At 42.0% G+C, this 27,423-nt stretch overlaps 1 protein-coding gene across 10 annotated transcripts in view; it reads right to left on the bottom strand.

The window, feature by feature from the left end:
- The window catches only part of unm_hu7910 (un-named hu7910), a 63,019-nt gene that overhangs the window by 17,435 nt on the left and 18,161 nt on the right, over positions 1 to 27,423 (bottom strand). For 6 of the 10 annotated variants that reach the window (XM_079637405.1, XM_079637402.1, XM_079637407.1 and 3 more), the window contains 3 exons: positions 24,633 to 24,671; positions 22,529 to 22,567; positions 11,537 to 16,997 (listed from right to left, as the gene is read on the bottom strand). In XM_079637405.1, coding sequence (XP_079493531.1) covers positions 14,629 to 16,997; positions 22,529 to 22,567; positions 24,633 to 24,671 — 2,447 coding nt within the window. In that variant the 3' untranslated portion in view covers positions 11,537 to 14,628. Of the gene's footprint in view, positions 1 to 1,598; positions 1,750 to 3,405; positions 3,493 to 3,579; positions 3,666 to 4,090; positions 4,229 to 4,310; positions 4,347 to 10,477; positions 10,535 to 11,536; positions 16,998 to 22,528; positions 22,568 to 24,632; positions 24,672 to 27,423 lie in introns of those variants that run through there. The other 4 variants (XR_013800437.1, XM_079637410.1, XM_079637403.1 and 1 more) reach the window with 2 other exon arrangements.

The following is a 27,423-nucleotide window of genomic DNA, read 5'->3' as shown; positions in this document are numbered from 1 at the left end:
AGATTTATATTTATATTAGGGCTGTCAAACGATTAAAATATTAAATCGTGATTAATCGCATTAATGTAATAGTTAACTCGCGATTAATCGCATTACTGTCATAGTTAACTCGCGATTAATCGCGTTAATGCCATAGTTAACTCGCGATTAATCACATTAATGTCATAGTTAACTCGCGATTAATCACATTAATGTCATAGTTAACTCGCGATTAATCACATTGCTGTCATAGTTAACTCGCGATTAATCGCATTAATGCCATAGTTAACTCGCGATTAATCGCATTAATGTCACAGTTAACTCGCGATTAATCGCATTAATGTCACAGTTAACTCACGATTAATCACATTATTGTCATAATTAACTCGAGATTAATCGCTTTACTGTCATAGTTAACTCGCGATTAATCACATTAATGTCATAGTTAACTCGCGATTAATCACATTGCTGTCATAGTTAACTCGCGATTAATCACATTAATGCCATAGTTAACTCGCGATTAATCACATTACTGTCATAGTTAACTCGCGATTAATCGCATTAATGCCATAGTTAACTCGCGATTAATCGCATTAATGTCACAGTTAACTCGCGATTAATCACATTATTGTCATAATTAACTCGAGATTAATCGCTTTACTGTCATAGTTAACTCGCGATTAATCACATTACTGTCGTAGTTAACTCGCGATTAATCGCATTAATGTCATAGTTAACTCGTGATTAATCGCATTACTGTCATAATTAACTCGTGATTAATCGCTTTACTGTCATAGTTAACTCGCGATTAATCGCATTAATGTCATAATTAACTCGCGATTAATCGCATTACTGTCACAGTTAACTCGCGATTAATCGCATTACTGCCATAGTTAACTCGCGATTAATCACATTAATGTCATAGTTAACTTGCGATTAATCACATTAATGTCATAGTTAACTCGCGATTAATCACATTAATGTCATAGTTAACTCGCGATTAATCACATTAATGTCATAGTTAACTCGCGATTAATCACATTACTGTCATAGTTGACTCGCGATTAATCACATTAATGTCATAGTTAACTCGCGATTAATCGCATTAATGTCATAATTAACTCGCGATTAATCGCATTAATGTCACAGTTAACTCGCGATTAATCACATTACTGCCATAGTTAACTCGCGATTGATCACATTAATGTCATAGTTAACTCGCGATTAATCACATTAATGTCATAGTTAACTCGCGATTAATCACATTACTGTCATAGTTAACTCGCGATTAATCACATTAATGTCATAGTTAACTCGCGATTAATCACATTAATGTCATAGTTAACTCGCGATTAATCACATTACTGTCATAGTTAACTCGCGATTAATCACATTAATGTCATAGTTAACTCGCGATTAATCGCATTAATGTCATAGTTAACTCGCGATTAATCGCATTAATGTCATAGTTAACTCGCGATTAATCACATTAATGTCATAGTTAACTCGCGATTAATCACATTAATGTCATAGTTAACTCGCGATTAATCACATTAATGTCATAGTTAACTCGCGATTAATCGCATTAATGTCATAGTGAAACAGTGAAAGTGAAGTACCCAAGAACTGCTGTCTGTCGGCCCGTCTCTTCAGCGCCGCTTTGACCAGATCAGGAGGAGCGTCTGGGAGATCCGCGGCTTCTCTGTACGTGTTCACAGCCTTCAGGAGCAACTCATTACTGCGCTTCCTCTCTGCGGAGTCATCTTCAGCCTAAACACACACACAGCACACTGCTCAGAGACACACAACACAACACACTGCTCAGAGACACACAACACAACACACTGCTCAGAGACACACACACAACACAACACACTGCTCAGAGACACACACACAACACACTGCTCAGAGACACACACACAACACAACACAACACACTGCTCAGAGACACACAACACAACACACTGCTCAGAGACACACAACACACTGCTCAGAGACACACAACACAACACACTGCTCAGAGACACACACACAACACAACACACTGCTCAGAGACACACACACAACACACTGCTCAGAGACACACACACAACACAACACAACACACTGCTCAGAGACACACAACACAACACACTGCTCAGAGACACACAACACAACGCTCAGAGACACACAACACAACACACTGCTCAGAGACACACACACAACACAACACAACACACTGCTCAGAGACACACACACAACACAATACAACACACTGCTCAGAGACACACAACACAACACACTGCTCAGAGACACACAACACAACACACTGCTCAGAGACACACAACATAACACACTGCTCAGAGACACACAACACAACGCTCAGAGACACACAACACAACACACTGCTCAGAGACACACAACACAACACACTGCTCAGAGACACACAACACACTGCTCAGAGACACACAACACAACACACTGCTCAGAGACACACACACACAACACACTGCTCAGAGACACACAACACAACACACTGCTCAGACACACAACACAACACACTGCTCAGACACACAACACAACACACTGCTCAGAGACACACAACACAACGCTCAGAGACACACACACAACACACTGCTCAGAGACACACACTGCTCAGAGACACACACTGCTCAGAGACACACAACACAACACACTGCTCAGAGACACACACAACACAACACACTGCTCAGAGACACACAACACAACACACTGCTCAGAGACACACAACACAACACACTGCTCAGAGACACACAACACAACACACTGCTCAGAGACACACACAACACAACACACTGCTCAGAGACACACAACACAACACACTGCTCAGACACACACAACACAACACACTGCTCAGAGACACACACAACACAACACACTGCTCAGAGACACACACTGCCATGTTTCCATCCTCCTAGTTTCATGCACATTTTGGGATATCGCAATTGGTGGAAACACCATCAATGTGCATAAATGATAAAAATGTGCATAAAAATCAATTGAGGCGGATACAATTTTTATCCCTCAAAAACTCATGTGGCGTTTCCTCAGCAACGGCTGTGATTGGATAACGGGAGTAACCAGCGGACCAATCACATCGCAGCGTCTCTAATGTTGGTTTGGTGTTTCTGAAAGTCAGTGTGTGATCAGAATGAGTGTGTGTAGTTCCCTCCAGAAGCGTCTCACACACACGAGTGTGTTCCCGAACACCAGCATCCGAACGCCAGAGAACACGACAGCGGTGACTGAGTTTCTCTGACGCTCGACACACACTCGTTATGATGGAGGGAAACCGCACGATTGCAGGAACGTACAGTTTTATGTAATATTACAATTTTGCACATTTTTGTAAATTCACAACTTTGGATGTAAACATATCTAATGTTAGCTGTCATGCTAATGTGTTACCTGGGCTTTTCCGTATCGGCACCGCGGACTATGTGGGAATTTCTGCACAAGAGCTTCAAAAGCTCGGAGAGATTCCTCAACTTTGCCCTGAAAAAGAGACGGACTTCTATTATACGGTCCACAAGTTTACCAAACGCATTATTCTGCCGGTGTAGTGTGCGCACGCGCCGGTACCTTCTTGCGTAATTTCTCTGCAGCGTTGATCTCAGATTTGATTGTTTTGTCAAATTTATTAAGAAGTTTTGGTTTCTTCTTTTTGTCTGTAAATAAATCACAACATTCGGTTTAATTGAAAAGATCTTAATAAAATGTAGTGTGTACTTTTTCACTATTCAAAGCAGATCTGCAAATTCGTCTTGAAAACTAATTATTGCGGCCGTTGTTTAAATTCTTTTATTGCATTAACAAACTGGAATAGAAACATTTCTATTATTAAAAAGACATAAAACTGCCATGTGAAATTTACTTTTGTCAATTTACATCAATTTGACTAATTAACTGATAATTAAACTTATTGTTTAAATAACATTTTAATTTCTGTGTTTACTTTTAAAACAAGTCTAATATGTATTTGTAAATGCAATTATACAAAAAAAAAAAAAAAGTAAAACAGTTAACATGAATTTCATTTCGGTGCATCACGACCTTTATAGGGTTAGTTCATCATTAATAACCAGCTCAACACCTTCTTTGTCCCCGCCGGACTCCAGCGCCGGCGCTCCTGCTGACGCTGCCGTCTCCGGCGCAGACTCAGGACTGGAGGAAGATCTAACCTCAGACTCTAGTGGAGGTCCAGCACTGGGTGTAGATTCATGTGGAGAGTCTTTACAGGACACACATGTTGTAATTTAGCATATAAAAATACATACAGAAACAAATCACGAGTAATGAAATATTTATCTTACCTTTGTTTTCACCCGGCAGAAATTCTGCATGTAACTCTGAAATGCAACAAATGACAACATTCATACTTCTGTATATTAAAACTGTATATTAAAAGCCTTAAAACCTTGGCCTTTATGAAAATACAGATAATTCTTTATATCTGACAGCCGACAACCGATATATTGGCCGATAAATCTAAATACAAATTTTTATATAAATTTTTCTGAGAGCCTGATTACAAAAACAGAAGTCTCACCATTAAAACCCACATCTCAAGCACACAATCATAATGATGTTCTCGTGATAATTTAATGTAGCCGATATGACAGACTTGCGCTGCACATGTTGCACTATTTTATTTTTTCAAAGTGATTCCAGTCATATTTCAAGCAATTCAGAACCATCCTGTTGAACAGTCGCATCTGAAGAGTCTCAGCTGAAGGAAATAATACATTATTTATCGGCTTTAATATATCAGACAAATGTTCTTATTGGGCCGATACCGATAACATTAAAAATGAACATATATCGTCCGATACGATAACATTAAATATAAACATATCGGCTGATACCGATAACATTAAAGATAAACATATCGGCCGATACCGATAACATTAAAGATAAACATATCGGCCGATACCGATAACATTAAAGATAAACATATCGGCCGATACCGATAACATTAAAGATAAACATATCGGCCGATACCGATAACATTAAAGATAAACATATCGGCCGATACCGATAACATTAAAGATAAACATATCGGCCGATACCGATAACATTAAAGATAAACATATCGGCCGATACCGATAACATTTAAAAATGAACATATATCGGCCGATACCGATGACATTAAAAATGAATATATATCGGCGATACCGATAATATTACAAATGAACATATATATAATGCCCGATACCGATAACATTACAAATGAACATATATCGGCGATACCGATAACATTACAAATGAACATATATCGGCGATACGATAATATTACAAATGAACATATATCGGCGATACCGATAACATTACAAATGAACATATATCGGCGATACCGATAACATTACAAATGAACATATATCGGCGATACCGATAACATTACAAATTTAGATGGCGGCGCGTGCACACGCAGCGGCTCAGCTCTCCACATATAGACATGTTTTGAGTAGTTTACTAATAGTTTATCTCTTTCTAAGAAACACGTATGCACAAGTATACATAAAATACAGCCGGCACGAACTTCTCGACATCAGTTCGACGCCTGGGGGCTGTATTTTTAACCAGGAAGATCCTAGACACAACATACCATCTGAGCTCGCCAGACCACCGGGGACTCCGTGGATTACTCTCCCAGCCGAGAAGCGACAGAGGCGGCGATGTGAACGGAGGCAGAAGCGGGGCTGCAGAGCTAGGCTAGGCAGAGACCCACACAAGCCTCCACTGCCGAGCCTCTTCGTCACAAACGCAAGATCACTCACCAACAAAATCGGTGAGCTGGAACTTCTACGCAGAAAACCATCCAGGACTGCTGTGCCATGGTAATTACGGAGACTTGGCTCAAGCCAGCGATCCCAGCGGAGGCTATTCAACTAGCAGGCCGTGTAGTGCACCGAGCCGACAGGACCGTGGATTCCGGTAAGAACAGGGGAGGGGGGCTATGTGTTTACACTAACGACAATTGGTGTACAAACGCTGTAATAACTGACACCTACTGCTCCCCGGACTTGGAGTATTTAACAGTAAAATGTCGCCCCTTCTACCTGCCGCGGGAATTTACAGTTGTTGTTATCACTGCTGTTTACGTACCTCCGGATGCCAACATCAAAACGGCTTTAGCCTACTTGCTAATTGCTATTAGAAAACAACAGCGGGCTTATCCAGAAGGAGCCTTTGTCATAGCAGGTGATTTCAACAGAGCCAACCTAAAAACTGTTCTCCCAAAATTTGACCAGCATGTAAAGTGCCCCACAAGGGGGAAAAACATACTTGACCATGTTTATAGTAACGTCAAGCATGGATATAAGGCATCACCTCTCCCCCACTTAGGACTGTCTGACCATATTTCTCTGTTTTTGACTCCAGCATATAGACCAATTATCAACCGAATCAAACCCACTGCTAATAATACAAATATGGCCGGAAGGAGCGTCTGAGCAGCTGCAGGACTGCTTCAGACGCACTGACTGGACCGTATTTGTGGACAATAAAATCGACATCTATACATCCTCTGTGCTATTCTATATAAAATGCTGCATTGACAATGTCACCCCCACGAAACGGATTTTTATATTTCCTAACAACAAGCCGTGGATGAACAACAATGTAAAACACCTGCTGCAGGTCCGTAATTTTGCTTTTCGGTCCGGTGACAGGCAGCTTTACAGTGCAGCCAGGACGAATTTGAGGAAGGGCATCAGGGAGGCTAAGGCCGTTTACAAGCAGAGGATTGAGAACCACTTCTGCAACTCCGACCCCCGCCGGGCTTGGCAGGGGATTCGGCACATGATATAAGACCAGTAGGACCAGTAAGACCAGTAAGACCATATAAGACTGGGCAGGGTAACACCACTTGCCTGTCTAATAGCAGTGCTTCAATGGCAGAACAGCTTAACCGGTTCTTCAGCCGCTTTGAGGTGGAAAGTACTGAGACTACCATCAACCCTGCTCCAGACATAAATAGCCAGGTGCTCATTCTTCAACCAACTGAGGTGATACGCACTCTCCGTAAAATCAAGGCATGGAAAGCATCTGGACCAGACGGCATTCCAGGGCGTGCACTCCGAGACTGAGCAGTTGAGTTGGGTGAGGTACTCACAAACATCTTCAACTTGTCTCTGTTGCAGTGCACTGTTCCAACCTGCCTGAAGACGTCTATAATAGTGCCGGTGCCAAAGCAGGCTACTATAACATCCCTCATGGAGAGGCTGGTCTTATATCATATCAAGTCTGCTCTGCCACACACCATGGACCCCCACCAGTACGCATATAGGGCCAACAGGTCGACAGATGATGCCATCAACACTGCACTCCACACTGTACTGCACCCCCTGGAACATCAAGGGACGTATGCACGGCTTCTGTTCATTGACCACAGTTCTGCTTTTAATACCATCTTATCAAACAGACTGTTTTACAAGATGTCTGACCTAGGCATACAGCACAACATCTGCCTGTGGATTAAAGACTTCCTAACAAAGAGGCAACAGTCAGTGAAACATTATTCCACAACTACGCTAATCAGCACAGGAGCCCCACAAGGCTGTGTGCTAAGTCCATTTCTTTACTCCTTGTATACTTATGACTGTGTACCATCTAATGATACCAACATCATATTTAAATTTGCGGATGACACGACTGTGCTGGGGCTGATCACCAGAGGAGATGAGTTTGCATACAGAGAGGAGGTACAGAGGCTGACGACGTGGTGCACGGAGAATAATCTAACCCTAAACATCAAGAAAACGAAAGAACTTATTGATTTTAGGAAGAAACAGACTGTTCACACACAGGATAATGAACCATGAACTGAAACTACATCCTCAACTTATTACCACAAGATACTCTGACATGCTAGACAATTAAGTAAACATACAATGGACAATTTGCACTATGAATCTGACTACTCTTTGCTTTGCTGTATATGTTGGAAAGTATAAAAAATTAATTGTATGTAAAGTACAATGACAATAAAGGAATCAATCAATCAATCAATATATCTGTGCTGTTCTATATGAACATTCTGCATTTATTTGATATAAAAGTTGTACTATAGTGACCCCCTCTGTTCAAAGTTGGGTATTGCATGTAGTATCAGTAAAGTCCTTATATGATGACATCACAGATGTGAGCCCAGCAGCAAAGAAGAGCATGCGGTTATGGCTACTATTGCTCCTTAATTTACGTTGTTTGAAGGCACTTTCGGTATGTAGATGTTGCTACATTATAATTCCTGCATATTTAGTTGTTTATCTTCTATTATATCTTATATCCAAGATTGTAAATTTAGTTTTCTTTGTTTTGTAAGTTGCACAATCTGTTCTGGTATAGTTGCTATATGCGATGTAAAAAGCCTTTGTTGTGCTTATGCAAATTGTGTAATTGACTCTGTACATTTAGGATTTTGTATATTGTATTTTTTACAGTTTTACGTTATTCCTTGGGCAGCAGTAAACCTTGGAAACCATTCCTGTGTCTGTTGTCTTTGGGAGGCGTTATCTGACTGCATACTCAAGCAAGGCGTTTGAGATAAAGGGCAGAACAATATTGGCGATACGATAATATTACAAATTAACATATATCGCCGATACCGATAACATTACAAATTAACATAGATCGGCCGATACCGATAACATTACAAATTAACATAGATCGGCCGATACCGATAACATTACAAATGAACACATATCGGCCGATACCGATAACATTACAAATTACCATAGATCGGCCGATACCGATAACATTACAAATTAACATATATCGCCGATACCGATAACATTACAAATGAACATATATCGCCGATACCGATAACATAACAAATGAACATATATCGGCCGATACCGATAACATTACAAATTAACATAGATCGGCCGATACCGATAACATTACAAATGAACATATATCGGCCGATACCGATAACATTACAAATTAACATAGATCGGCCGATACCGATAACATTACAAATGAACACATATCGGCCGATACCGATAACATTACAAATTAACATAGATCGGCCGATACCGATAACATTACAAATTAACATAGATCGGCCGATACCGATAACATTACAAATGAACACATATCGGCCTATACCGATAACATTACAAATTACCATAGATCGGCCGATACCGATAACATTACAAATTAACATATATCGCCGATACCGATAACATTACAAATTAACATATATCGCCAATACCGATAACATAACAAATGAACATATATCGGCCGATACCGATAACATTACAAATGAACATATATCGGCCGATACCGATAACATTACAAATGAACATATATCGGCCGATACCGATAACATTACAAATTAACATAGATCGGCCGATACCGATAACATTACAAATGAACATATATCGCCGATACCGATAACATTACAAATTAACATAGATCGGCCGATAATATTACAAATGAACATATATCGGCCGATACCGATAACATTACAAATGAACATAGATCGGCCGATACCGATATGGTGGCCGATATATCGTGCATCTCTAGTTTACTGTTGTTCTGATAAATCTGAAAAGGGGATTATGAGATTCTTGTGTGGAAATGTAGAGCGGTTCTAAACATTTCCACAATTGGAAAGTTCCTCCAGTAATTATCAACACATTAAAGAGTGAGGAATTAAGCAAGTATTGCATTTTATAGCTCCACTTGCAAACACCGGGAGAGCATACATCATCAGAGATGGGGCTGGAGATTGTTGACAGCGAAACGCTGCAAAGATATAAGGGAACATTGGTCTGGCATAGCTCACTTTTCATTAGGTGACCTTTATCTCCTAAACACAACGTTCAAACTTGAGAAAGTTGAAGCATGAACTAAAGAACATTGTTAAGACACACATCAAGTTGCATGAGATTCAGTCAATAGGGGGCGCTATATAAACAAACACGGCAGTCAGAAATCTAATTTCAGCTTATAACGTCAAATCTAAATGGCCAACCATTATGAAATTTGGCAGATGTGTAGAAGGCGTCTAGATTAAGTTGTGTTTTAAATTTGGTGACAATCAGTCAATCAAAACTAACTTTAGCTGGAAAATATCTTTATTCAAGAACCGCTATGAAGCCAAAACAATCTGTTACCTTAAATTATAAGTTTATAAACAATCTACATTATTAAAAGCGCTATATAAATGAAGATGACTTGACTAATTTTTAACAAAGTACTTTTTCAAACTTGTTTCTCAACAAACATTTTTGCACGTCAGCTTGCTTTGATTTACTGGATCTGGCCCATAATGACTAATAAACTTATATTTTGTGAGAACAAAGTCAAAACCATTAAAATCTTCATACGCATGGAGAGCAAATCCTTCTGAGGAAACATGCTTGGCTTCTTTCATTGCTGACGCTCGGGGAGTTAACAGTATATTACGCTATTTGTAATGGTTTGCGTGTGAGAATATACACTAGTCTGTGAATGCTTTCACCGTCTTCCTTACCTTGCTCTTCTAAGGCGTTCTTGCTTGACTCCAGCGTAACCGGCTTCTCGGTCAGACCTGTGTGAATGTGGAGGACAATCAGACAACACCAAAAATACCTTACACTGTATCCTAACAGTGAGGCGCACAAATCAAAGATCACAGCCAATCAGAAGAGCATGTGGGTGGAGTCTCAGAAAACTGTGACTGAAACAATCTTAGTCTAGAATTCACTTGTTTGTTCAGTTTGAATGTTCTTGTTTCCTTTAATTTATGAATTATCCATCGTCTCTTTCAGTGCGGCTATAAAGGTCACGCAAAACTCACATTAGATGCTTTTGAAAATCCAGCTTTTAATGTTTATGTGGTGTTATTAATCTGCTTTAACACACACCATGTGTAAGTTCATAAGTCGACAGCATTGCTGAGTATTTTCTGCTTAAAACTGCAGTGAACCAAAGACAGTCTCAAAAACACGGGTTGAAATCGCTGGTGTTTCTGACGTCACACACTACCTTGTAACCAATCAGATCAACGTGTGATCGTCCACCAGTGGATCTCTGAGTGAGTGAGTGAGTGGAGGCGGGGCTCATTTGCATATTCATAGAACTGCGCATACTAAATGAGGCAATCAAGCAAGCAATGGCCGTCCTTTCACCGTCTATAGACCCGATATAGTCCGGCTATGAGTAACCCACTTCTAGCCAAAATAACCTTGAATTTGGTTACATGTCGTTTTTGCTTAAATAACATGTAAGTGAAGTAAACCGTGATTACAAGGTGTTTCATTTCTTCACATTTATTTATTCTTTGTTATCTAATTGATGACTGGTCTATTTTTGGGCTATGGTTTGATGTCTATTAAATTTCCACTGACCGCCCAAATTTCGCCTTGTTTTAGCCTAGACGTCTGGGCTTTGGACGGATATTAGACATCTTTTAAATGCAAAATTGCTTGCTGGGAAGGGTGTCGAGTTACATTCAAGATATTTTAAGACATTAAGAATTTTTTTGCAAGGAAAAACATTACACAAAGGAGTAAAGCAGACCGTGTTTCAAACAGATCAAATATATTTTAAATAAGAGAACAATTCACATTTATTGGAGGCAGTTACCTCAGAATATTTAACACAGCACAGTTTCATTGAACACTTAATAAACTATTTCAATAAATACATTAAAATGATGAGAAGTACTTTCTCCTATCACACGTAAATATGCACTATAATTCAGTCATTCGCATGTTGATTTCTCTCAAACGTTGCAAAGCATTGCTGTGTGTTGAAGCAGAAAGACATGAGACAATAGCAGATGTGGAAATTATTCTGCAGACGGTTATGTTTTTACCCAGAAACTTGTATATAAACATATCTGGTGTGATATCTGGTGTGGTATCTGGTGTGGTATCTGGTGTGATATCTGGTGTGATATCTGGTGTGGTATCATATCTCGGTGCCCCAAGTGGCGAAGAAATTACACACTTCAAATTGAACACCCAAAAACATGCCATTATATGATTGGTATTATACGATTAACACAGTTAAATGTTTCACTCAGCAATAAATGGTTGTTCACCAGAGAACTACAGCTGATAGGATCAATATCTCACTGGATGAAAAACCCTGTACACAAACACAACAACTATAAGTAAAGAATAATGCAGACATAACTGCAGACAGCAGACTGAGCCTTCACTCGCTCAGGAAAGCAGAACTGATGCTGGATGTGTTCTGCATTATAGACTGTGTTCACACCGCACACATATAACTAAAAAAGACTTTAGGACAGACTGTCACTGTGAAAGTAATTCTTCCACAACGACTGAGAGAAGCTGTCAGTGTGAAAGAGATTAATAATCATTTAGTCTCCTCCGTTATTGTGGTTCTGAACTCAAGGCACATGAAACAACATTCGTGTTTTACAAATTATTGGACATACAATGTTTAAAACCGCTCACTAATCGCTACACAGTCAATGTCACACAATTCACACTTATATACAAAAATTGGATTCGTGAGAAAGGAGTGAATATTAACGCATTCAGGAACAAATGAAGAAAAAACGTAATGAAATATGATCTTTTACATTCAAGTGATTACAGGATCATGGGGATGGAGAAAATATGATGGGAGGGAAAAATCTGTCAAAGTTTTTGAGTTCTCTCGTGAAATGTTTTACTTCCACTAAGAAACTTTGTGTTTGTAAAAATTAGGGAACGCAAAATATTTGCAAGAGATTTACAAGCGAACGCAATTTTTTTAAGCGAACAAAAAATTTGCAAGCAAACTCAAAAGTTTCGCAAGCGAACGCAAAAGATTTGCAAGCAAACACAAAAGTTCGCAAGCGAACGTAAAGTTTTTTTGAAACGAACTAAATATTTGCAAGCAAACGCAAAGTTTTTCAAGGGAACGCAAAAGATTTGCAAGCAAACACAAAGGTTTCGCAAGCGAACGCAAAAGTTCCGCAAGCAAACTTGAAGTTTTTTCAAGCGAACAAAAGATTTGCAAGCGAACGCAAAGTTTTTTAAACTAACAAAATATTTGCAAGCGAACGTAAAGTTTTTTTGAAATGAACTAAATATTTGCAAGCAAACGCAAAGTTTTTTAAACTAACAAAATATTTGCAAGCAAACGCAAAGTTTTTCAAGAGAACGCAAAAGATTTGCAAGCAAACACAAAGGTTTCGCAAGCGAACGCAAAAGTTTCGCAAACAAACTTGAAGTTTTTTCAAGCGAACATAAAAGTTTTGCAAGCAAACGCAAAGTTTTTCGTATGAACGCAAAAGTTCTGCAAGCAAACGCAAAGTTTTTCGTATGAACGCAAAAGTTCTGCAAGCAAACGCAAAGTTTTTCAAGTGAACGCAAAAGTATCGCAAGCCAACACCAAAGATTTGCAAGTGAACCCAAAGTTTTTCAAGTGAACGCAAAAGTACCGCAAGCAAACACAAAGATTTGCAAGTGAACGCAAAGTTTCAAGCCAACGGAAAAAATTTTGAAAAAAAATCCTCTCATCTTAAATTTCTTCACCACAATGTCCTTTTAGGCGCTTCGTAGGATTTCAAGTCACTTAACAGATTTGAGTTTTCTATGCCCATATACAACCATCTCAGTCTGGGAAAGTGATGGATTTAGATTTTTTGTAACAAACACAATATATATTACGAAAATTATTATGCATTTACACATTCATCAACTCTTTCCCTGCTAGCGTTTTAAAAAAAGTTTCAAGCCAGCACCAACATTTTTTTATCAACACTTGAATGTGGGAAATGTCATAAAAAAAACAAAAGTAAAAAAAGCAGTGAAAATTGTGTTTTGTCAAAGACTTCGTCCGGATGGGATTCAGAGCGATGATCAAACACAGATGGAGTCGATTGAGTCCATCAACACCTCGAAGCTTCACAGTCGTTAACCCGTCCTGGGTTCGACATTTCATTCAGTAACGTTGATTTATACGCTGTTGATGATCGCGTTATTTTACATGTGCGTCAGTAATGCTTCTATCGCTTGTTTCTGCTTCTTCTTCGCTTGTGTTTGGCTCTGGAGATTCAGTACTCTTCCAGAAGATGTGTAACAGCGCCCCCTACCGTATAACAGTGAAAACACGGATCGCCAGAACAGAGTTAACAGACCAGCACCAAACGGGGTTCGTGATTCGATCCCCAGAAACACAAAGTCGCGTGTAACGGAGTCCTAATCGGTGTACCATCAAAAGAAAAGTAGTTAGCAAATAAAAAGTAGCTAACTGCATTTAAGCAAAGACCATAATCTTTATAAATGTATAACCTTAAAATTGATATTTAATTTTGCAACTACAGCAGTTTTTATCTGGTACTTAAACTGAAAACATAAATATTCACTAATTAAATCTATTAAACACACAAATTTATATAATTGACTAAATGTATTTAAAATGCAGCCTGGACTGAAGCTTAATGGATCTGTTTAATCTGAGCGAGCGGATTGGCTGAGACGGGTCGGACTCGACACTTCGGTTACGACTGGTTTCTCTCAGCTAAAGTTACAGCGGTGTAGAGTTTCGTGTAGTTCATCTCTACACCAGTTACCAGCAGCTCGTCTGGCTTCGTACTTCCCAAAACGGTTCCTGGTCAATGCATTAGGAGTTTTGATCTTTATTGACTTAAATCTCTCGGTTATGGCCGTTCACTATTATTCATTTGCTGATTTTTTTGTTTGAAGATTTGAGTAAACCACGAGTAGAGATTTTCTCCTCTTTGGTGTTCTGTTCATCTGCAGATTCATCAACTTTTTGTCCATGTGCTTTTGTGTTTAATTTGGCCACCATTTCTGGTTTGTTATTGTTCACGTCTTCTCTTTCCTTCATTTTCTTCTCCTTTACATCTTTCTCTGTTTTCTCCTTTGGTGCCTTCTCTCTTTCTTTCTCCAGTCTTTTGTTCTCTACCCTTTTTTCTTTCTCAAGTTTTTCCTTTTCTGCCTTTCCTTTCTCAAGTTTTTCCTTTTCTGGCTTTCCTTTCTCAAGTTTTTCCTTTTCTGGCTTTTCTTTCTCAAGTTTTTCCTTTTCTGGCTTTTCTTTCTCAAGTTTTTCCTTTTCTGGCTTTTCTTTCTCAAGTCTTACCTTTTCTGGCTTTTCTTTCTCAAGTTTGTCCTTTTCTGGCTTTTCTTTGGCCAATCTTTCCTTTTCTGGCTTTTCTTTCTCAAGTGTTTCCTTTTCTGCCTTTTCTTTGGCCAATCTTTCCTTTTCTGGCTTTTCTTTCTCAAGTGTTTCCTTTTCTGCCTTTTCTTTGGCCAATCTTTCCTTTTCTTCTCCAAGTCTTTCCTTTTCTGCCTTTTCTTTGGCCAATCTTTCCTTTTCTGCCTTTTCTTTCTCAAATCTTTCCTTTTCTGCCTTTTCTTTCTCAAGTCTTTCCTTTTCTGCCTTTTCTTTGGCCAATCTTTCCTTTTCTGCCTTTTCTTTCTCAAGTCTTTCCTTTTCTGCCTTTTCTTTGGCCAATCTTTCCTTTTCTGCCTTTTCTTTCTCAAGTCTTTCCTTTTCTGCCTTTTCTTTGGCCAATCTTTCCTTTTCTGCCTTTTCTTTGGCCAATCTTTCCTTTTCTGCCTTTTCTTTTTTAAGTCTTTCTTTTTCTGCCTTTTCTTTGGCCAATCTTTCCTTTTCTGCCTTTTCTTTGGCCAATCTTTCCTTTTCTGCCTTTTCTTTGGCCAGTCTTTCTTTTTCTGCCTTTTCTTTTTTAAGTCTTTCTTTTTCTGCCTTTTCTTTGGCCAATCTTTCCGTTTCTGCCTTTTCCTTCTCAAGTCTTTCCTTTTCTGCCTTTTCTTTGGCCAATCTTTCTTTTTCTGCCTTTTCTTTCTCAAGTCTTTCCTTTTCTGCCTTTTCTTTGGCCAATCTTTCTTTTTCTGCCTTTTCCTTCTCAAGTCTTTCCTTTTCTGCCTTTTCTTTGGCCAATCTTTCTTTTTCTGCCTTTTCTTTCTCAAGTCTTTCCTTTTCTGCCTTTTCTTTCTCAAGTCTTTCTTTTTCTGCCTTTTCTTTCTCAAGTCTTTCCTTTTCTGCCTTTTCTTTCTCAAGTCTTTCTTTTTCTGCCTTTTCTTTCTCAAGTCTTTCCTTTTCTGCCTTTTCTTTGGCCAATCTTTCTTTTTCTGCCTTTTCTTTCTCAAGTCTTTCCTTTTCTGCCTTTTCTTTGGCCAATCTTTCTTTTTCTGCCTTTTCCTTCTCAAGTCTTTCCTTTTCTGCCTTTTCTTTGGCCAATCTTTCCTTTTCTGCCTTTTCTTTCTCAAGTCTTTCCTTTTCTGCCTTTTCTTTGGCCAATCTTTCCTTTTCTGCCTTTTCTTTCTCAAGTCTTTCCTTTTCTGCCTTTTCTTTGGCCAATCTTTCCTTTTCTGCCTTTTCTTTCTCAAGTCTTTCCTTTTCTGCCTTTTCTTTGGCCAATCTTTCCTTTTCTGCCTTTTCTTTGGCCAATCTTTCCTTTTCTGCCTTTTCTTTGGCCAATCTTTCCTTTTCTGTCTTTTCTTTGGCCAATCTTTCTTTTTCTGTCTTTTCTTTCTCAAGTCTTTCTTTTTCTGCCTTTTCTTTGGCCAATCTTTCCTTTTCTGCCTTTTCTTTGGCCAATCTTTCTTTTTCTGCCTTTTCTTTCTCAAGTCTTTCTTTTTCTGCTTTTTCTTTGGCCAATCTTTCTTTTTCCAATTTTTCTTTCTCCAGTTTTTCTTTTTCCGCTTTTTCCTTCTCAAATCTTTCCTTTTCCGCTCTTTCTTTCTCAAGTCTATCTTTTTCCAATTTTTCTTTGGCCAGATTTTCTTGTTCCACTCGCTCCCTCTCTGCTTTCTCCTTGGCTCGTTTCTCCTCTTGTTCTCTCTGTATCCGTTCCTTTTGTAATTTAGCTTCTGCCTCTTCTTTAATTTTTTCAGCAGCAAGAGTAGCTTGTCTCTCCCCTTCCTCTTGAGCCAAAACACTACGGACCTCAGCAAGGGCTAGTTTGGCGATCTTTTTGGCTTCAATCTTCTCATGAATCATTCGTAGCTGCTCCTTCAGAGCTGCTTTCAGCTTTCGCCCAATATCTCTGGTAGGATGTTCTGAGAATAAGTGGGACAAAAGTTCACATCTCAGAAGGCTTATCACTCGTCTTCCATGCAAACATACATAATATACGACTGAGCCTTAAGTGTCTGAATAACTGTCTACCTTTCATGATTCATGCAAGGGGGAAAAGCTCAATCAGTTCCTTAAAGGGGCAGTAATTTCTGCGATTTTCTGAAAAATACTGTTGATATTTAAAATTTCCTCCCATGCAAACAAACCCGTACCAAAAAGAAACACACCCCTCCCTTCATTGCTCCACCCCAAAATAACAACCATGCACACAAGCAATGCAATGCAAACACAAGTCAACACAGGCAATGACTCAGCGCCCGCATCAGACAGCTCACACCATGTATGCAAGTATAGACGAATCAGCTGTAATTCAACATCCACAGGTCCTCAACACAGGATTTGCACCAAGAGGCAAAAACCCTCCTTTTAAGGCCGTACAAACTTTTGTAGAAGGAGCCCTTGCACTCCCAATGATCTCTTGAACTTCAGTTGAGAGACCTTGTGTAAACGGAGAGCACCGTTCAGTGGCCAAATCCATAGGCTCTAAATCCATGGGGTTGGATCAAGCGGCAACCTGCCTGTCTCTCTCAGTATGGAGAGAAATTAAAACGACTCCGCTTCGGTTTGGAAGGGCCTTCAACAGATCACCTGATATAATACACCTAAATCTCCCCAATCCACTAACGACCTGTGACTTGCTAATGACCTGAATGAGTTCTACTGCAGATTTGAAAGACAAAAGGGAAGTCCTAACAACATACCTTTTTTGGGTGTGTTCAGCCAACAACAACAGCCCCCCATCATTGGGGCCCATTCACAATCACACATCTAAATGAACACCACCCCTGCCAACACAATGGCACTTTCAATCCTGGAAGGGGATGTCAATAGTTCATTCAAGAGACAGAATCCCTGAAAAGCAGCAAGGCCTGATGGTGTCACCCCATAAACTCTGAACCACTGTGCAGATCAGCTCTCTGCTGTGTTTACTGACATTTTTAACACCTCACTGGAGACATGTTGTGTTCCAGCCTGCTTCAAATCCTCCCCCATCATCCCAGTCCCCAAGAAGTCTAAGAACACTGGACTAAATGATTGTAGACCCGTCGCCCTGACCTCAGTGGTTATGAAGTAATTTGAGCGCCTTGTGCTGTCCCACCTCATGTCCATCACTGACCCACTACTAGACTCACTGCAGTTTGCCCACAGAGCCAACAGGTCTGTAGATGATGCGGTCAATATGGCTCTCTACTTCATCCTCCAACATCTTGACTCCCCTGGAATCTATGCCTATGCCTAACACCATAACTCCTGCTCTGCATTAAGTCAAGCCCTCCCAACTGTGAGTGCCCGAGTCCACATGCAGGTGGATCACAGACTTCCAGTCCAACAGGAGGCAGCACGTGAGGCTGGGGAGGCACTTGTCGGACCCCCGGACCATCAGCACCGGCTCTCCTCAAGGCTGTGTCCTGTCCCCCCTAATATTTTCCCTGTATACCAACAGCTGCACTTCCAGTCATCACACTGTCAAGCTTTTGAAGTTTGCAGATGACACCACCCTCATTGGACTTATCTCTGGTGGAGACGAGTCCGCCTACAGGGAGGAGATTGATCATATGGTGTCCTGGTGCAGTCTGAACAACTTGGAGCTCAACACACAAAAGACAGTGGATATGATAGTAGACTTTAGGTGAAGCCCAGCAGCCCTTTGTCCCATCGTCCTGGAGGGCTCCCCAGTCAACTCTGTGGAGTGCTTTCGCTTCCTGGGCATCACCATCGCCAAGGACCTCAAGTGGGAGCTGAACATCACCTCTCTCACAAAGAAAGCACAACAGAGGATGTACCTCTGAGAAAGTTGAGAAAGAACCTGCCTAAGACTATGCTAGTGCACTTCTACACTGCCATCATTGAGTCCATCCTGACCTCCTCCATCACCGTCTTGTATGCTGCAGCCACTGTCAAGGACAAGGGTAGGCTGCAGCACATCATCCGCTCTGCAGAGCGGGTCATTGGCTGCAATCTGCCGTCTCTATGTGCCCTACACACCTCCAGATCGCTGAGGCAAGCAGCAAAGATCGAGGCTGATCCCTCTCACCCTGGAAATGGACAATAAACCGATCAGCCACGTAAAATTTGCAGACAAGGGCAGAGGTATTCCTGCAAGGTTTTGAAGGCAAAAGAAGCCGAGAGCTCAAAGATGAAGCCAAGGACAGGGAAAGATACGCAGTCAGTGTATCTCCACCGGGGGAATGCCAGCGTACCCCTACTCCACATAAGCCACGTTTCCACCGCGGGAACTTTCCCCAGGAAGTAGGAACTTTGGGCTGGTACTCGGTGTGTTTACACCGCAGGAATCAGGGTCTAAATGAAGTTCCGGGTAAATATTTCCCCCTCCGAAAGTCCCTGCTGGCGAGGCAGTACTTTTTCAAAGTTCAGGAACTTTCGGGGGTGGGACTTGTGCGCTGAACATGCTGATTGGTTGAGTTCACGCCGCATTTTGATTGGATGACACGCAGCATTCTATTTTAACCGCCATTTTTAAAAATCTATTGCGGTTCGTGGCTTCATGTAGTAAGAGTCGTCTGTCTGCAAATATGGAATTTAATAATAAAAAAATAAAATAAAAACACAGCTGGACCGACGACGAAGTTCAGGCTTTATTAAGCGTATTTGTGTAACAGGAAATTTTCTGCACGCTCGTCCCAGCCGTCTCACGGTCAATGTCCGCATCGTCTAATTTTAAAGCATTACGAGCTTTCTGAACACGCTTTAGTATCAGTGCTCGTCTCTTTTCTGCCGTTTTGTTAATTATCTCGTTAGTAAACCAATACATCACAAACAACTGCAGCACAGTTTGAATCTCCTCCATACTTATTATAAATGTGGCGCTCAAAACTGATTACTGTCCGCCGCAGACTGGGAGGAGCCGTCGCGCAGTTATAATCTTCCCGGGACTTTAGACCGCGGTGTAAACGCAGAAAGCAACCGGTCTGGGGCAAAAAAAGTTCCTGGGACAAATAGTTCCAGGTAATTTTAGTGGAAACGCGGCTAAAGTTAGCAATGCTGGTGAAGTCAGTGGCCGCTGTATTAATCAATCAAGCTCTAAATGGCTGTTTCCAAGTCCCCAAGCTTCCAGTGTGGAGGTCAAGGAATAAAGGCAGCTGTACACATGATGGGGCGAGGATTGTGCCCAGAAAGAAAATGCTCATTGAGCTTAGAACACTCTTCTTGCTGCATTAAAGCAGGCCAATCAATGCTGAGCTTTTTTGCAGATCAAGAAAGAACCTCAGTGAGCTTTCTTGCCACTAGGCCGGAGAATGTCATCCCGGCAAGAGAGATCCTTTTTCACACAGCACGTTGATCCCGGAAAATTGCCATAAAATTGCCAGAGTGCCTTTTGTGTGAACGCAAACATGTCCCGGGATTGATTCCGATATCGGAATGAGGAACATTGCCAGGATCAGTCCCGGAACACTCCCTGAGTGAACAATGCCGTGAACAATGCCATAAACAATGCCGTAAGGGGGGTGTCATAGTGATGATGCTGAAGCTGGGATCGTTTGGCAGTTTACGATCGAATCAGAAAAAAAAATGCACAAGTGTGGTTTCTCGAGAGAATAATCGCAGATCATAAGCAAACTTAAGACGCTGTGGAGACATTTTAAGTCACATCGATGTCAACGTGTCTTTAAGGGATCTTTACGGGATGTGTGTGAACGCGCGCACAGATCCCGGAAAAATCACCGGCAGTGTGAATGAATCCAAATTAAACGATCCCGGGACACATTATCAGTGTATTTCCCGGAATCTCTGTGTGAAAAGGGCTAGAGAGAGAAAGGGAGAATCCAGTCTGCTCAGTCTCCAAGAACTCGGGATCACTATTGGACCACCAGGGCTCGGTCTCATGAGGCGGCCTCAGAAACAAGAGTACACGACTCCGCACTCTTCCCTTGCTGGAAGAACACGAGCCTTGTTTACAGAGCCTTCTTCAGAAGATTCTCACAATGAGAGTAGTGAGAAGTGCCAAACAGAGGCAAGGCACTTCACACACCTACCCCGAGTGTTACAGCAAACTATGAAGCGTGAACACGGAAATCCACGTTGTGCTTCGCCACACTGAGAAGAGAATTCAGCTCAACGCAGCCACTGAAGCGCAAGCAGTGATGTCGCAGACTTTTATTGCGTGAAAGTGCAAAAACAAAGCAACCTCTTTATCCGTTTTCAGGCTTGCCCGCTCCCTAACATCTTTCTAGCGTAGGAAAACTTTTCCAATATTAACACGGGTCCAAGCTCTTGCCTGATCGTAACCCTTCCTTTTCCGATCATATTCCTCTGACCTCTGGTAATATCTCAGCCGTCTCTCTTTCTACAGTCTTTCTACCATTGTCAAGCTTGCTCTCTCTCTCCTCCCCAATCATCACCTATTGCTTTGTGCTCCGTGGATCAGTCCAATCCACTGTTTTTTTCTCCTATTTGCACAGCCAAGACTATGTGCAAAGACAATATTTATTTTCAGCACACACACAAATTGTTTGGGTGTTGAATTAAATTTTCAACAGCATCTCAGAATTCACTTTATCTCTCTGTACCCTTAATTAAAAAATGTTGCACAAAAGTTTATTTATTGTGTATTTTATCAAAAACATGCAAGCTATTAGAAGATTTTAATGTTAGTTGAAGTCTTCACTGGCTTTTATTGAAGATTAATGATTTCATTTGCAAAATGTGATTAATTTGAAACGCAAAGATTGCAATTAATTCAAATAATGCATTTGATAAAATTGCATTCTTTGACGAGCAAAAGTATTGGGGTCACCTGACCACTCCTCCAACAGAGACTGTAATGACGTCACACTCTAAATATACATTAATATGGATTATATACTATTAACATTGCACCCTGTGTATTGAACATATATTTATACATACACAACTACTGCGCACTCTCAAAGCAACACTCATTGCTAAACGATTCAGCGTTTTGAATGACTCACTCATTAAGTGATTTGCTAACACTGGTGGTTGCATGTTTAAAAGTATCATTGCATTTTCTTATTTGTATATTCAAACATTTATGTAAAACATTAATCTCTTAACCTTATTTATTGCAGTTGTAATTTTGCCGACTGCATGGCTAGGTGCTTTTATATACCTATGGCAATAGGTCTGGTTGAAACACCTGAATTCAAGAATTAAGAGATGTGTCCCAATACTTTTGTCATTATAGTGTACATACACACACACGCATCCATAAAAAACATAATAAGCATCCTGAGTTACACAGAAGTTGCATGGGGTTTTTGGAACAACATGAGGATGAGTAAATCAAGATATAATTATAATTGTTGGGTCAACTATTGTTTTAAGTGTACATTAGTATCCCTAAAGACTGTAAGAGTTTAAACACCCTAAACTACGAAATAAATAAATAAACCAGAACAACAACCGATTTTGTGATTAAAGCATGCCATCAAAAAGCCACACTAGTAACACCAGAACTCATGCGCAGTACCTCGGTCATGTTTAAACCCCACTTCTGTAGGTCCCTCATCTGCATTGGAAGAAGACAAACAGTGAATGACAATCTGCACTTCTGCTTCGAACGAAGACGTGTAAATGTGACAAGTTTGAGAACACATGCTCCACTAAAACAGCTGGAGCTCAACCGACCGAAAGCGATAACTAGGTTGGCCCACGCTGGCCGATAACTGATTAATCAACTGATAGTTAAAGCTACAATATGTACATTTTTCCACCGCTAGGGGTCGCTAACCTCTCACAATAACAAAGGCGTATGTTGGTGACGCAGTGATAAGCAGAATTATGGAACTTGTCTAATAATGTTCATGGATGAGTGAATACACTGATGTTTTTATCATGACTGTGTGTGAAGCGGGCGCGAGTGCTAATGAGAGACAGATATCAGCGCCACACGCGAGTCCCGCGGATATAAAGGAATAAGGACCCGCAAGTGCTGTATTAATACTCACAGGACAGTTTATTAGACGAGTGAAGCTTGTGAGGTAACGCAGCGCTGTTCACTCGCTCTACACTATCACACTAAACTGCATCTGAGTGTGTTAAAGTTATAATGTTATTCTGTGTGTTAGTTTGTCTGTATGAGACTAGCAGTACGCTAGATCAACATTAGAATAACATCCTGATCATATTCTATCATTTCATCATGTTGAGCTATATAACATTGATTCGTTTTATGTACATTTGCTCACCTGTCTAATAAAGTTAGTCGCGGACGCTAGCTCTCGGCGTCTCTGTCGAGTGGAAGTTAGTCGCGGACGCTAGCTCTCGGCGTCTCTGTCGAGTGGAAGTTAGTCGCGGACGCTAGCTCTCGGCGTCTCTGTCGAGTGGAAGTTAGTCGCGGACGCTAGCTCTCGGCGTCTCTGTCGAGTGGAAGTTAGTCACGGACGCTAGCTCTCGGCGTCTCTGTCGAGTGGAAGTTAGTCACGGACGCTAGCTCTCGGCGTCTCTGTCGAGTGGAAGTTAGTCGCGGACGCTAGCTCTCGGCGTCTCTGTCGAGTGGAAGTTAGTCGCGGACGCTAGCTCTCGGCGTCTCTGTCGAGTGGAAGTTAGACGCGGACGCTAGCTCTCGGCGTCTCTGTCGAGTGGAAGTTAGTCGCGGACGATAGCTCTCTGTGTCTCTGTCGAGTGGAAGTTAGTCGCGGACGCTAGCTCTCGGCGTCTGTCGAGTAGAAGTTAGTCGCGTACGCTAGCTCTCGACGTCTCTGTCAAGTGGAAGTTAGTCGCGGACGCTAGCTCTCGGCGTCTCTGTCGAGTGGAAGTTAGTCGCGGACGCTAGCTCTCGCCGTCTCTGTCGAGTGGAAGTTAGTCGCGGACGCTAGCTCTCGGCGTCTCTGTCGAGTGGAAGTTAGTCGCGGACGCTAGCTCTCGGCGTCTCTGTCGAGTGGAAGTTAGTCGTGGACGCTAGCTCTCGACGTCTCTGTCGAGTGGAAATTAGTCGCGGACGCTAGCTCTCGCCGTCTCTGTCGAGTGGAAGTTAGTCGCGGACGCTAGCTCTCAGGGGTCTCTGTCGAGTGGAAGTTAGTCGCGGACGCTAGCTCTCGCCGTCTCTGTCGAGTGGAAGTTAGTCGCGGACGCTAGCTCTCGCCGTCTCTGTCGAGTGGAAGTTAGTCGCGGATGCTAGCTCTCAGACGCTAGCTCTCGGCGTCTCGAGAACGCCACGCTGATATTGATCCTCGGTTTAGTTCTCCTTTTGTCCCAAAGTCTGCTTGCCATGATCCATAATGTTTGAACGAAACAACAACAGCGTGAGCGCCGCTAGATGTAACGCAGTTGTCCACGTCTGTCGCCATGGTTACTACGGCCGTACGAGCGGAAACAGGGATAACGCGGATATTACGTCAGTGACAGGCGACAGTGAACAGGGATGAGACATTATTTAAAATTGGAATGTCTCTGAAATTAAACAGAGTTTTGGGATATTGTAAGTACACAACTGCAGGACATATATCACACTGTGCAAGTGATATGGGGATATTTTAATACAAAATTCTTCAACTGTTGCTGTACATTAGTATACGAGTTTAAACACCCTGATCTACGAGAGGAATGAATGATCCAGAACTCATGCGCAGTACCTCTGTCCTGCTTTAACCCGGCTTCTGTAGGCCTCTCGTCTGCATTGGAAGAAGACAAACAGTGAATGACAATCTGCACTTCTGACTCTATACGGCCTCAGATCTCTCCATTGTGTGATCTCAATCTTACTCATGAGACACACACTCACACTCACATGCTGCGGTCTTTCCCGGAGATCATACGAGTGCTTGATGACCAGTATTAGTATAGTGTGTGATACTGCATTTCAACACCACACACACACACACACACAACCTTCTCTACATCACAACATGCAGGGATGCACGAACTGATGCGTTACATTCGGGATGCTCGATAGTGAAGAAAAATGTGATATGCGATAACTCGATAACAATAATGTGATATGATCATGCTTAAAGTGTGGAAAATAAACAAATATATTTAAAATTAAAAATTAAAGTTTCACATTCTTTTTGTGACGAGAAAGCCCCCCTACAGCTTCTGGAAGTGAACAGCAGTGTTTTACTGTGGCGTAAGAAGTGTTACTTAACATGAGTGTTCAGGGCTTCAGGTTATCCTACATTTAAAGGGATACGTCACCAATCAGCATTAAGCTTTGTATCAGACGTCATCATCGGAGGCTTTCCTGGCCAGAGGCTCGGGACTACAGCCAGTAGTAGGAGCAAGTCCCGCATGTTTTCAACAAACGGATATAAATCTGATCAGTATTTAAATTAATTTATCAACTAAATCGTCATAGAGACTCACGATAACGAGTCAACTAGTAGCCTTGAATCATTTCTTCCGATACTGGCCTCTGTCACCGGGAGGCGTGGCCTCTGTCACCGGGAGGCGTGGCCACGGCGTGGCCTCTGTCACCGGGAGGCGTGGCCTCTGTCACCGGGAGGCGTGGCCTCTGTCACCGGGAGGCGTGGCCTCTGTCACCGGGAGGCGTGGCCTCTGTCACCGGGAGGCGTGGCCTCTGTCACCAGCCTCTGTCACCGGGAGGCGTGGCCTCTGTCACCGGGAGGCGTGGCCTCTGTCACCGGGAGGCGTGGCCTCTGTCACCGGGAGGCGTGGTCTCCGTCACCGGGAGGCGTGGCCTCTGTCACCGGGAGGCGTGGCCTCTGTCACCGGGAGGCGTGACCTCTGTGTGGCCTCTGTCACCGGGAGGTGTGGCCTCTGTCACGTGGAGGCGTGGCCTCTGTCACGTGGAGGCGTGGCCTCTGTCACCGGGAGGCGTGGCCTCTGTCACCGGGAGGCGTGGCCTCTGTCACCGGGAGGCGTGGCCTCTGTCACCGGGAGGCGTGGCCTCTGTCACCGGAGGCGTGGCCTCTGTCACCGGAGGCGTGGCCTCTGTCACCGGAGGCGTGGCCTCTGTCACCAGAAGGCGTGGCCTCGGTCACCGGGAGGCGTGGCCTCGGTCACCGGGAGGCGTGGCCTCGGTCAATGGGAGGCGTGGCCTCTGTAACCCTTGTAAGTTGTTGTCTTTCATCCACATGAGCCAAAAATACATTTTCTGGCTTTTCTCAGAACTTCTAAAATAATTTCACATTTCTACTGCATAAATGACCCAATTTAAATATGCATTCATCCTTCCAGCGGTGAAATATCCCATTAACAACAGAAACTGAATAATCAAACTAGAGAAGCACCGATTGGTCGGCTGGTGACCGGAATTGGCCGATTTTCATGTGAGCGGCGGCGACCGGTCAGTCTGATATGCCGATTTTATGCCGGTCAGATGCACTCGGGCGGCGCATGACTAACATCGCACAACATCAGCAGGAGCGGCGCGAGAGCGTCGAGCACACTCAAGTAAAGTGAAGGCACACTTCTGATGGAGGAAATAATACGATTTCAGACAAAAATTGTCACAGAATTTGCATGTCTAGTGTGTTTTAACAAGAACTGGAGGCTGTGTCAGAAAAGAAAATGTCAGACTCAAAAATGTTTATAGAAAATGTACCCATTTAAACTTGTTTTTGTTCAGTTTTGGGTAAATGTAAAAAATATATATAGAAAATAAATATGTGTGTGTGCTGTAAAGTCGTTAGGAAAAAAGAAACCGGAATCGGCCTAGAAAATCATAATCAGAGCATCTCTACAAATAAACACTGCTTAGTTCACACTGGATGAGTTAAAGTCAGCATGAAATCAAAACTGACCCTATTTACGTTGTTAGCGCATATTACCGGTCTCGTGGTGAACAATTAATGCGTGCGAGTTAATACACAGAAATAAATAGTTTGCCGTGGTAATCTTTAATCAACGTCTGAAGAGTTACGTCCAGCCTGGCGTTCCTTCTGTGGTGACGTCAGTGACAGCCTGGGAACGCTTCACGCTCCCTCACACCGCTAGTGCGCGTGCTAATGCTAATGCTAGTGCTAGTGCTGTGCGCAGCGATGGAGAGGAGGAGCTACTGTGCTATATTCCCTTTCACTGGAAATACAGCACAACTCTGGACAGAAGTCGTTAGCAACATCCGGCTCACGCGGACTTTAAATCTTATTAAAGCTACAAGAGTTATTCAGCCGAGAGCAGCGAGTGATCTTCTCTTCGTCTTTTGTTCATGACCAGTTATTACAAGCCGTTGCGATAATGTGCAATATTTTGATATATTGTGCAGCCCTAGGACCAGGAGTTGCACTTCATAAACTGAAAGTGTTGATCATGTCACATGATGAGTCCACGTCAGTCAAGCATGCGTGAGGCCGAAAGCCGAGTCAGAGTAACAGCGTCTTTAAAAGCCTCAAGCAACACACCTTCCAACATGAGATCATAGAAACACTACAACTCATGTTTCTCAGAGCAATCACACACACACAC

The sequence above is a fragment of the Phoxinus phoxinus genome (assembly GCF_949152265.1).
Source record: "Phoxinus phoxinus genome assembly, chromosome: 2".
NCBI classification, from domain to species: domain Eukaryota; kingdom Metazoa; phylum Chordata; class Actinopteri; order Cypriniformes; family Leuciscidae; genus Phoxinus; species Phoxinus phoxinus.
Note: the sequence above shows the minus strand (reverse complement) of the source record. Positions and strands in the feature narration are given on the sequence as shown.